General features: G+C 40.4%; 1 protein-coding gene across 1 annotated transcript in view; it reads left to right on the forward strand.

Moving 5' to 3' along the window:
* TOP1MT (DNA topoisomerase I mitochondrial) overlaps window positions 1-13,356 on the forward strand; it is a 43,054-nt gene that overhangs the window by 658 nt on the left and 29,040 nt on the right. Inside the window, exons 2-5 of the mRNA XM_063450989.1 lie at window positions 4,156-4,271; window positions 4,911-5,032; window positions 5,568-5,690; window positions 6,588-6,775. Of these exons, the coding sequence (XP_063307059.1) occupies window positions 4,156-4,271; window positions 4,911-5,032; window positions 5,568-5,690; window positions 6,588-6,775 (549 nt within the window). The remainder of the gene's footprint in view (window positions 1-4,155; window positions 4,272-4,910; window positions 5,033-5,567; window positions 5,691-6,587; window positions 6,776-13,356) is intronic.

Below are 13,356 nucleotides of genomic sequence, written 5' to 3' on the forward strand. Positions count from 1 at the left end.
AGTGTCACCCTCACAAACGAGTCATCTGCTCAGAGGGACTGTATCACTCTACCGGGATTATATAGAATAAGCGGATACAGGAATCTAGTTTAAAAAAAAAAAAGTAAACTTTTTGAAATGTTCAATTCCTTATTTTAATATAATGAATCACCTGTTTGTAGATTGATTTCTTTGTATAGCCGTATGCGTCTGTTAAAGTTGGCAGAGGTTGGACGGACTCTGTGGTGATCATCCTAAAAGGACCACTCCACTCTTCCAAACCCCCACAGTTTAGTAGATATACCCCCAATGAATACATACATTCATTGGGAGTGTAGTCTAAAATAAAAGTTCTTATGACTGCAGCCTTTCAGTCTCTTCACATTGAGAAGCCTCTGACTTGTTTCCCACGTGCGGTGCTGGCTCGTGCACACTCACGCACATGTCCTCCCTGGCTGTTTGACAGCCAGGGGAGTGTTCTCTAGTTAATTTATAAAAGTGCCGATTTCTCATAGAAATCAGCACTTTTATAAACTTGGGGTAAATGAGGATACTCCTCAGCCATAAAGCACTTGAGCAAGCTGAAGTGCTTTTGGGGTGTGGAGTGGTCCTTTAAGGGCTTTTGGTGAGATTGCTTGTGCACAATCCATGCAATAGTTGTCAGTCATGCTTTATTCTTAAGACAAAACGAAAACAAAGTGTTGACGTGTAAAAATAATATAAGCTATTATATATGCTCCCAACCACTTACAATTACATCACACATATAATAAAATAGTACACCAATTGTAATACTATACTTAATCTGATGATCAGGATGCTCTTCAAACAAATTTCATATCTCCAGGAACATAAAATGCCTCTAAAAAAAAAATTAAATTTTTTTATATGTACATATATATCTATCAAAATCTAGGCAGTACTTGCACTCACGCTTTAGTGAAGTATATGCCGGTTGCTAGTAATCCAGGGAAGCAAATGTAGATCTTGGGTAGTGATCAGCACTCACGGACTTGAAGAGTTAAAAATTCAAAGTTTATTAAATTTTCATTAAAATATGATCAATGTTTGTTTAAATTATGCCTGATCCTGATGAAGTCCCATACGGCTCTTCTGTGAGTGAGTGTGCAAGGGGACGTAAGCAGTGTCCTAAGGGCTTACTCCAAGGGTCCTCAAACTCCGCCCCCCACCCAGATGTTGCTGAACTACAACTCCCATGATTCTTTGAATTACATAGATAGCCAGAGAATCATGGGAGTTGTAGTTCAGCAACATCTGGGGGGCCGGAGTTTGAGGACCCTTGGCTTACTCCAAGCATCATGACCTCTTCAGTGATTTAAAGGAGTCTGTATGTTTAGTTTCTTGCTATTAAATGCTGCATATACTGCATTTTAACTCTTTGCTGCTGGTGGTGTAACGCCACCTCCAGCAGCTTAATTCAGGTATTATTAGGCAGTGTGTTACAAGAGTTCTGGCCTGCCTACTGTATATTTCTTTCCACAGAATTGCATTAAGTGGCTGAGAGCGGTGAACTGACTCCGTTAAAGGACCACTATAGGCACCCAGACCTCTTCAGCTTAATGAAGTGGTATGGGTACCAAGTCCAGCTAGGATTAACCCTTTTTTCCATAAACATAGCAGCAGTTTCAGAGAAACTGCTATGTTTATAAATGGATTAATCCAGCCTCTAGTGGCATCCGCTAGAGCCACTTCCGCGCTTCTCGCTGTGATTTTCACAGTGAGAAGACGCCAGCGTCCATAGGAAAGCATTGTGAATGCTTTCCTAAGGACTGACTGAATGCGGGCGCAGCTCCTGCCGCGCATGCGCATTCAGCTGAGGAGGAGGAGAGTCCCCCGCCCGGCGCTGGAGAAAGAGGTAAGTTTAACCCCCTTCCACCCCCTAGAGCCCGGCGGATTGGGGACCCTGAGGGTGGGGGCACCCTCAGGGCACTATAGTGGTCCTTTAATAAATGGTGACTGCATCCGGGTCCTAGGTAAGAGGACAATTAATAAATGGTGACGGCATCCGGGTCCTAGGTAAGAGGACAATTAATAAATGGTGACTGCATCCGGGTCCTAGGTAAGAGGACAATTAATAAATGGTGACTGCATCCGGGTCCTAGGTAAGAGGACAATTAATAAATGGTGACTGCATCCGGGTCCTAGGTAAGAGGACAAACCTTTGCAAAATGGTTTGCCTCATTACTGGGGATCGGGTCCAGGGTACTCAATCGTAGCCAGCACAACTTAGAGTAAAACTTTTAATATAGCTCTAAAAGGGAACTGTCCCTTCCCAGGATTTTTTTATTTTAGGTTTACCTGTGCCTATATTAAATATGATTTATTTTTGTAAAATTTTATTTTGAGGTGTGAAAGTAAAGTTTGATGTAGAAATCCACACCCCATTTATCTTGTAACTGGGCGCCTCCATCTTGGCTCCTTGTCAATCATTGTTACAAGCTCTGACAGCATAGAAAGAGCAGACAGCGATAAAACAATGATTTTATTTCTCCCGTTTGCAATGTTTGCCCTGGATTTACCTTGTCTGAACTGGAACATAAAGTTTGCTAAATCTTGAATATTAAAAGGAGGTGGGACATCTCATGTAGGTCGTTTTCAATGTTTTATTCAATCTTGACAAGACATTCAGACGTGTAAATGTTAGATTGCTAAAACGGATACAAGAACAAATGTGACATGCAGGGGTCCAAAGTCTAGCAGTCACACACAAGGAAGGTTTACAGGATGTATGTGCTTGCACTGAAAGGATTAAATTCTAGCTGTACGTATTCCACAAACCTGTTGCCAGTCTGTCAGCTGCAGATACTGAGACTTTATCATCTAAAACCTAATCCCAGCAGCACTCTCCTGCAGCTACGTTATTGGTTAAAAACCAGGAAGTAAGAAATCTGTGTGAAAGGTCATCTGAGCTGCAACAATGAGCCATGTGCCTGCATCCACACTGCATCTGAATGTCTCCCAAACCCTTTCCTTATGCATTGAACGGACATGCTCCAGAGCGGCTGCCGGCTGCTCCTGGGGCTGACGGGTGGCATTGCTGTCGTGTCTGGGTGCCGTTTCAGTTGCAATAGGAGGAGACTATTTACATGTGCTAGAGTTTGGTAAGCTTGTAACCAGTCTGACTGCATGTTACAGTTGGAAAGACATGCTGATAACTTGCTGAGTCTGACAGTCAGTGTCCTTTAACTGTTACTGCCGCAGAGTTTATCTGAGCTCTCAGTCAATCCTTGCCCTACTGTAGTATTATTATTTATAAAGCGCCAACAAGTTCCGTAGTGCTGTACAATGGGTGGACTAACAGACATGTATTTGTAACCAGACAAGTTGGACGCACCGGAACAGAGGGATTGAGGGCCCTCTCAATGAGCTAGAGGCAGTGGGGTATAGTGACACAGAGGGTAAGGATAGGTTAGAAAAGTAGGTTGCTAGGATGTTTGTTATAGGTGTCTTCACTCTGGCAGTTTTCAAGATTCCTTGTTAGTTTATTGGTTTATCCCTTTTCTCTTTCATTGGAGTAATCCATCTGTCAGATAAATAGGTGCTTACTATTGAAATGTTTTTACGGTTAGCCCTCCTCTCCCGTGAGCCATAAATATATATAACAAAGAAAGAATGGGGCTGCCATTGTTCATCTCCTGAAGGGTTTAGAGAGATCCCCTTCTTTTGGTTTGCTGGCTTAATTTTGATTAATACGTGTTAAACCTGCTCCCATTTGAGATATATAGATATTTTATGTATATATATATAAATTTTTTTCCTACTTTTTCCCAGTGCCAAGGCATGGCGTCCTCTGGCTATTGTCCAATCCAAATGCGTCTCATAGAGGATCTTTGTAAACCTGATGGGTACGTGCATCAAAGCTTCCACCATAGTGAAACATTGAATACATGCTTTTCTATGGGGACTTCCGTTTCTCGTGACTTTTATTGGTTGATTGTCATTGTAACAGCCCCTAAAGGTGTGTTTAACCCTCCAAGGTAATCATTACACTGCAAATGAAGAGGAGAAATAGAAACATGTCATATGTATAAAAAGTGTTTGTTTTCTAAATAGCCGTCTAAAGTATAATTTCCAGGTTGTAGTGTTTTGTACCAGTTTTATAGGGGCTACCATGTATTATGAAGGGGCTTTTTTCTTTTTCTCTCTTCCCATTAGGTGGGAAGAAGCCAATTATGAAGATGGAGTGAAATGGAAATTCTTGGAACATAAAGGTCCCTATTTTGCCCCTCTTTACGAGCCCCTTCCAGACAACGTTCGCTTCTACTACGATGGTGAGAGCTTTAAGGATGGAGGCAATTGTACAAGTTCTGATAATAACAAACCCTAGAATTTGACTATATGTTTGTTCAACCATAATTCACCTCTTTCATGTTAAGTGCTCCCACACTTATTATATATAATTTTGTTCAGTAGAAACAGGGCGTTCATTTCACATCAAATATTACAACATGAATCAAAACAAAAAGTGGGAGAAATTAAGAAATTGGGTTATTTTCTTAGTTCTGTGTGGCAGAACTATCAATACATGTCCTGATGAACGTCCTCGATTCCTCTTTTGGATGTACATTTCTTTTGGATTACAAATATAGAGTATTTTACGATTTTATATATGTAGATCTATTTATTAATGTCAAAATACAGTTAGTGATTCATCGTCGGGAAGGGCCCGCATGGTAAGTATCCCAGAGGCTCCAGTGCTAATGAGTTCTGTGCCCATTATAATGTGTATGGCATAGAACAGCGTTAAAGTGTGTAAATGGAGATTGATAGCCCAGCAGAGGCTTTCCATTCAGTGTAACAATAACTGCATATACTCTGCGGTACTAATTATGAACAATGCATGTTACCAAATTACTAACAATATAAAGTAATCTGCAGGCCTGGAGTTTCACGTTCACTTCTGTTTGCAGGGAATCCCATGAAGCTAACTCTCGCCACTGAAGAAGTCGCTACTTTTTATGCTAAAATGTTGGACCATGAATACACTACAAAGGAGGTTTTCCAGAAGAATTTCTTTGCTGACTGGAAAGAGGTGAGAGGAGTTTCCATGGTTGTTGCTGAAATGTTTTGCCTGTCAAAGTTTACTTATAACATAAACTCCTGTTAGCTTGTAGAGTGACCGCCACAAGAGGTGTTCCTAGCTAACAATGCAAACACTCTTTACTCCGAAAACCGGTGTTTGATTTGCTGGGATTCTTAATGCTGTGTCGATTCTAATACTTTGTGTCCCTTTAAGAGACTTGCATGGACTGGTAGGGCTCAGTTGGTTCAAACAGAGATCTGAGAGAATGTCTGTGGACTTTGTCATTTGGATGTATATCCTTCCTCCCACATTTTTACCTCGGAGGAGAAAAAATATATAGTGCAGTAATTTCTAACATTGAAAGTAAAATTCACTCATTTTAAAATTCTTAGAATTTTTGTTTCTTTTTTAAAAAGATTGTTTGCCATGTTTTCTAACAGATGAAATGTTCCAATGGGGGCTGGGGGTGTTACACTATGAATGTGTCTGTAAAATCCTTTACTAGCTCTTATTATATGCTCTACCCCTTAACAATTTGTTTCAGCAAATGGCAAGCGAAGAACGAAAGTTAATTAGGCATCTGCACAAGTGTGATTTCACAGAAATTCACAAGTATTATGTAGATAAGAATGAAGCTCGGAAGGCATTGCCTAAGGAAGAGAAGCAGGTAAGAACTAAAACAATGCGTGAAAAATAAATCATAATACAGTTAATTATACTGTAGAAGAATGCCTACTTGTTTGATCCTTTAATATTCAGAATGTAATTACTTATTGGGTTTAACTAAATGAATCGACTTGTGTTAAAAGTGAATTTTAAAATGTAGGCAAACTTCACCCACTCTAATTGAGTTGCAGCCTGGCTGTTTTAAGCTGGACTTTCCAAATCACTGTAACTTGCTGTTTGGTATATAAATGTAATTGTTAGCCGTGGTGGGGTCACCACTGGTCTCCAATGTATTGTAGACGTCGTACGTCTGAATAAATGAGTACCTATGTAGTGACAGCATTTAATAGGCCAGAATTCATGGACTTACATCTATTATCCAAATGTCATCCATGCAATAGATTGTTTACGTATCTTTCCTCTCACCACATGTAGGAATACTCAGTCTGTTGGCACACAATAGTCCCCTGAGCTGTCCAAATTGGTGATTCTTTTGTGACTTGTGCGTTCATTGGTTTAGAATGTGTCAGAACTGATCTAATTCCTGGTGATCCAATAAGAGATTGGGAGTATCTAGTACTGGTAATAATTTTTTTTTTTTTCAGTCACATTTTCCTTTTTACACCCAGTATTGATTGTCATTAGGATCAAACACTTTGAAATAGCGACCCACATTATAAAAGTTTTTGTCTTGTATCATAATAAGCAAGACTTGTATTATACATATTTAGAGCAATGCAGACCTATACGCTAATCAGTTCTGCGTCTAAAAGTCAAGCATAGGGGGACTTGCAGAAATGAAACCCAACTGGAACACTACTCTTACTGCCATTAATATGCTCCTTTATCTCTGCCCTGCGCCTGTGTGACCGTTATTTACAGCGCTTACATTTTCTAGAAACTGAAGGAAGAGGCCAGTAAGCTGCAGGAAGAGTATGGATACTGTACGCTGGATGGACATCGGGAGAAGATTGGAAACTTCAAGATTGAGCCCCCAGGCCTCTTCAGGGGCCGAGGAGACCACCCAAAGATGGGAATGCTAAAGTTGCGTATAATGCCAGAAGATGTCATCATAAACTGCAGCAAGTGAGTAATCTGGGGTGCTAAACAGTTATCTGTGTAGGCATTGTTAGTACGTAAAGCAAAAAGCCTTGAGACCAGAATAATCCTTTGTACCTGCACCACTTCCATTATAAATTTCATAATTTAACCCCTTAAGGACACATGACATGTGTGACATGTCATGATTCCCTTTTATTCCAGAAGTTTGGTCCTTAAGGGGTTAAAGGAACACTATAGTCACTTAAATTACTTTAGCTAAATAAAGCAGTTTTAGTGTATAGATAATTCCCCTGCAATTTCACTGCTCAATTCACTGTCATTTAGGAGTTAAATCACTTTGTTTCTGTTTATGCAGCCCTAGCCACACCTCCCCTGGCTATGATTGACCGAGCCTGCATGAAAAAAAAAACTGGTTTCACTTTCAAACAGATGCAATTTACCTTAAATAATTGTATCTCAATCTCTAAATTGAACTTTAATCACATACAGGAGGCTCTTGCAGGGTCTAGCAAGCTATTAACATAGCAGGGGATAAGAAAATCTTAATTAAACAGAACTTGCAATAAAGAAAGCCTAAATAGGGCTCTCTTTACAGGAAGTGTTTATGGAAGGCTGTGCAAGTCACAAGCAGGGAGGTGTGACTAGGGTTCATAAACAAAGGGATTTAACTCCTAAATGGCAGAGGATTGAGCAGTGAGGCTGCAGGGGCATGTTCTATACACCAAAACTGCTTCATTAAGCTAAAGTTGTTCAGGTGACTATAGTGTCCCTTTAATAACCTCCACAGCACTCCAGCTTCCCCCACAATTACACTTTCTGTTTGTAGTCCACAATAACTACCTTAACAACTAACAATTTTTTGTAAAGGACACAATATATGCACTATATTAGTCAGACTACAAGATGTTAATTATTGTAAAATATTTTACAAAGTGTAGATTAGGCAGTCCAGGCTGGTTGTTGCCTTTATCCCATAGGTTCCCGCACAACAGACCTTAATGAGCAGAACAAGGGTCTCCAGTAGTTGTAATTGTTGGCATTCTGCTTCTGAACACCGCTTAAAGGACATTTAGAAATGTAGTAACACAGCAGGTTTGTATAAATATTTTGTTGATTACTTGAGTACATTTAATTTATGGTATCCTAGAAACCCACTATGGCACTTCCCAGCATATTTTTGAGCTTATTACAATGTCTTGTAAAAGTATTCAAACCCCTTGAAAATCTATCATTTTTCTCAAATGGTTCAACACTAAAGACATGTTCCCAGGTACTGATCTCTCCCTTTCTTCTTCGGCCTGACTTAAGACTACCAGGCCTATTGATGAATGCACCCCCACATCTTAATAATGCTGCCACCACCAGGCTTCTCTGTATGGATCGTGTTGAGTTATAGGTGTTTTGTTTGCGTTTGAATTGTAGCTGATTCTGAGCAGTGGCTCCTTTCCTGCCACCATCCCAAACAGACAAACGTTAATGCAGAGCTATTGAAATGGATGACAGGTGCAACTGTACTCCACACTCTGCCACTGACCTCTGTATTGTAATGGGTTCACCTTTCCTACCCTACACAATGTCTTAGCCGTATGTAAGCCAAACCAACCATTTATTACAAGATTAGCTAAATTATATCCAAATGCTCATAACGGTTTTCTCCTTTAAAGGACCACTTCAGCTCAATGAATTGGTCAGAGTGCCAGGTCCTCTTAGTTTTAACCCTGCATTGCGGGTTAATCCAGCCTCTAGTGGCTGTCTCCCTGACAGCCACTAGAGGCCGCATTGAGGACACGCTGGACATTCATAGGAAAGCATTGAGTACTGCTTTCCTATAGACGGTTTGAATGCGCTCACGGCTCTGGCCGCGTATGCGCATTCGGAGCTAACGTTAGCAGGGGGAGGAGAGGTCACCAGGGCCGAGGGAGCCTGGTACTTGATTAAGGTAAGTGGCTGAAGGGTTTTAACCCCTTCATCCCAGCGGGATGGGGGGGGGGGGCCTTATTATAACCCTATAGTGCTTAGGACAAAGTTTATTTTCCTGGCACTATAGTGCTCCTTTAAAGTGACTGACTGGCTCTTCTTCACATTCCTCCTTGCTTGTGCCCAGGTGATGTGATGTAGCCTCTACTTCCAGATGATCGATCCAGCAGATTTCATTTCGATGTTCCTTTCCTAACTGGTGTATTAGTTTGAGCACACTGTCTTACTGCTGTAGAATGTGTCACAGTTCATTGTCAAAGCATTGCTGCAGGTCTACAGGCTGGCCTGCCATCCTTATCTAGAGTGTGACTGTTATTCAGAGAGAAATCGCTGTTACTTTAGTATCTTACAGGTAGAGCCCAGTTCTTAGATAATTGTTTTGTCATTGGGGCATTTTTCAGGTATGTAAATGTTTGCAGACCAGAGGGGTGAATATATTTGCAAACTTCATATTTTAGTTTTAAATATTTATTCAAAATATTTTTCGGCATAAAATCAGCATCACCTTAACCCCTTAAGGACACATGACATGTGTGACATGTCATGATTCCCTTTTATTCCAGAAGTTTGGTCCTTAAGGGGTTAAACAAATTGCTTTTAAATTGTAAACAATATTTAAATATATAGGATTTATTTTTATTTATTTTTAAACTGAGAATTGGTCAACGGTCTGAATACATTTGGAAGATATTCTATGTATCTGTAAATGTGTAGTCCTATTTTTTATTTTTTAATTCTTTATTTTTCGTTTGTCATCGCTTCCATTGCACGTACATCAGTACAAAATATAAATGCATTCAGATTACATAGCATGGTTGCATACATGAGGTTGTGCAATAGTTGGCTTAGGTTCTGTTGTCTAATTGTTGCCTGATGAGTTGGCTTCCTCTCAGTCTATGCATTAGTATAATGTGACGACAAGTTTTTCGTTTTGTTATTTTAATAACCTGAAAGAACATAATAAACATTTCCCTTACGTAGCTTGATTTTGGCCCACTGGATAAATGAATAGAAAGGGGAGAGGAAGACTTGGGAAGAGACAGGTGGTGCATATGTGGAGAGGCTCCTGGTTCAGAAGTCATGGTGGTTGCCTGGGTCACAAGCAGGGGTCAGCATTAGTGTGTATATATAAGGGGTACCCCAGGATTGGCCTGTTCATGGTAGGAGTCTGTTCCTGTGGTCAGCCACATCAGAGGGTCAGGGTTGGGATTCTTATTACTGCATTCGGGGTGAATACTATCGCAACCCTCCCCCCCCACCTCCACTGTCTCCCGCCATCCACAGTTCCCAAACGTTATGATATGCTTTCACAGTGCCCCTAATTTGTGCAGTCAGGTTGTCCATAGGTCGTGTATGTGTAGTCCTATTAAAAGTATTCTGCCTATGTCAAAGCCTTCCCACTTAAGGGGACACTCCACTTGGGGTATATCTAGAAACAGTTTGCAAAAGCTGCACATCTCTTGTCTGCAGTCTTTGCGAACTCTCCCCTTTATCCCCTCCCAGTCTTTGTGTCTGTCCAATCAGACCTCCCAATGCAGCGCAATGAGAACTCTTTCCAAGGGGTGCTCTGGGAAATTGTTGCCTCTTGAGTTTAGCTCCACTGAGCTAAACAAACCAGGAAGTAGCAGGACCGGTTATATGATAACCAGCGGGATGTAACAAGGTTATTTTATACAAGTAACAATTTCTATTGACATCTGCAATCCTTGGTAACTTTACACATAAAGCATGTCAGTAGGATAAAGCGCTTTAGGTGTCTGGAGTGTCCCTTTTAAGCTAGTTTCTGACCGTCTATGCTCACCTGTGTTTGTATGCAGAGCATTTGTCCACTTCAGGGATGAATTTTGAAGCCAGTGTATTGTGTAAATATACCTGGTGCAAACATGCAAGGATTATCCACAAACAAAACAAAAGCACTACAGGTGATACTCGAAAAATTAGAATATCGTGCAAAAGTTCCTTTATTTCAGTAATGCAACGTAAAAGGGGAAACTAATATATGAGATGGACGCATTACATGCAAAGCAAGATAGTTCAAGCCATGATTTGTCATAAGTGCGATGATTATGGTTTACAGCTCATGAAAACCCCAAATCCACAATCTCAGTAAATTTAGAATATTGTGAAAAGGTGCAATATTCTAGGCTCACAGTGTCCCACTCTAATCAGCTAAGTAAGCCATAGCACCTGCAAAGGGTTTCTGAGCCTTTAAATGGTCTCTCAGTCTGGTTCAGTAGGAATCACAATCATGGGGAAGACTGCTGACCTGACAGTTGTGCAGAAAACCATCATTGACAACCTCCATAAGGAGGGAAAACCTCAAAAGGTGATTGCGAAGGAAGTTGGATGTTCCCAAAGTGCTGTATCAAAGCACATTAATAGAAAGTTATGTGGAAGGGAAAAGTGTGGAAGAAAAAGGTGCACAAGCAGCAGGGATGACCGCAGCCTGGAGAGGATTGTCAGGAAAGGGCCATTCAAATGTGTTGGGGACTTTCACAAGGAGTGGAATGAGCCACCACACACAGACAGATCCTGGACATGGGCTTCAGATGTTGTATTCCTCTTGTCAAGCTGCTCCAGAACAACATCAGAACTGTCTTACCTGGGCTAAAGAAAAACAGACCTGGTCTGTTGCTCAGTGGTCCAAAGTCCTCTTTTCTGATGAGAGCAACTTTTGCATCTCATTTGGAAAGCAAGGACCCACAGTCTGGAGGAAGAATGGAGAGGCACACACTGCAAGATGCTTGAAATCCAGTGTGAAGTTTCCACAGTCTGTGTTGATTTGGGGAGCCTTGTCATCTTCTGGTGTTGGTCCACTGTGCTTCATTAATTCCAGGGTCAACGCAGCAGTCTACCAGGAGATTTTGGAGCACTTCATGCTTCCTTCCACAGACTAGCTTTATGGGGATGCTGACTTCATTTTCCAGCAGGACTTGGCACCTGCCCACACTGCCAAAAGCACCAAAGCTTGGTTCTATGACCGTGGGATTACTGTGCTTGATTGGCCAGCAAACTCGCCTGACCTGCACCCCATAGAGAATCTATGGGGCATTGCCAAGAGAAAGATAAGAGACATGAGACCGAACAATGCAGAAGAGCTGAAGGCCACTATTGAAGCATCCTGGTCTTCCATAACACCTAAGCAGTGCCACAGGCTTATAGCTTCCAAACAAAGTACTAATTCCATATGCATGCTTCTACTTTTCAGAGGTCCAATATTGTTCTATGTACACTCCTTGTTTTATTGATTGCATGTAGTATTCTAATTTACTGAGATTGTGGATTTGTGGTTTTCATGAGCTGTAAACCATAATCATCGCACTTATGACAAATCACGGCTTGAACTATCTTGCTTTGCATGTAATGCGTCTATCTCCTATATTCGTTTCCCCTTTTACATTGCATAAGTGAAATAAATGAACTTTTGGACGATATTCAAATTTTTCAAGTATCACCTGTATATTAGCCGCTTAAGGAGCCAATTTTTGGAGAAAAAAAGGTGTGTGTGTGTGTGTGTGTGTGTGTGTGTGTATATATATATATATATATATATGTTTTTTTTTTTAGGGTTCAACATATGAGACCTAAACATTTCAATTTTAACAATTAGAATTTTAATAAATGTAATGAATTTGTGAAGGGAGACACTCCATATGGGTATATGTTGAGCCTTATTGTTAAGCCATTTTAGCCCCAATGTCTTAAAAATGTTATAGAATTTTAATTTAAAGTTAATATATGCTAGTGTGTGTAAAAAAAAAAAAGACAAAAAATCACTAAATTATGTTCAGCAATATATCCCAGGTATAGAATGTGACCCACTTCGCTTACTTTTTGTCAAGTTGTTTAAAAACAGGGATGAAAATATATCCTGCCCAGTACATTTTTTGGGGGGAAAAATGGCAAATTGAAGATGGATATTTGGGACATTTAACCCCTTAAGGACACATGACATGTGTGACATGTCATGATTCCCTTTTATTCCAGAAGTTTGGTCCTTAAGGGGTTAAGTAACTCCTATATTTTAAAATGTTTAAATACCAATTGCAAAAGCGGAGACTTTATTTTTATTTTTACATACACAGTATGCTTATTCTCTAAATCTCATGTGTTCCACTGTAATAAAATTCTTAGCCGTACCCAGCAGCAGCACCTGAGTACAGCAAAGAGCAATATGTAAATCTTTGGAAAGTAACAGTCTAAATCCCTAAACTATCCCGAATTATAAACCAAATATAACCATAACTCTAATCATAAACCGTACATCTATCCTAACCTATACCCTAATCATATAATTATACTCTTAAAGGAACTCTATAGGATCAGGAATACAAGCATGTAACCTAACCCTATAATGTTAAAAAACATAGTTAGGTGGCTGGCTCCCCCTTACCTTATATCTTACCTTTATTCCAGCACCTAGCGGGTCTGCTGGTGCTGGCTCCGCCTCCTTGGCTGAGATCACCAGAATTGACACTGCCAATTCAATGCTTTCCTATGGGAAAGCTTTGGATTGACTGAAATAATCAATTCTGATCATTCCTGTGAAGGGGGCGGAGCCAAACACCATGCTGGCCAATCAGCACGTCCTCATAGAGATGCATTGAATCAATGCATATCTATGAGAA

The sequence above is a fragment of the Pelobates fuscus genome, chromosome 4 (assembly GCF_036172605.1).
Source record: "Pelobates fuscus isolate aPelFus1 chromosome 4, aPelFus1.pri, whole genome shotgun sequence".
NCBI classification, from domain to species: Eukaryota; Metazoa; Chordata; class Amphibia; order Anura; family Pelobatidae; genus Pelobates; species Pelobates fuscus.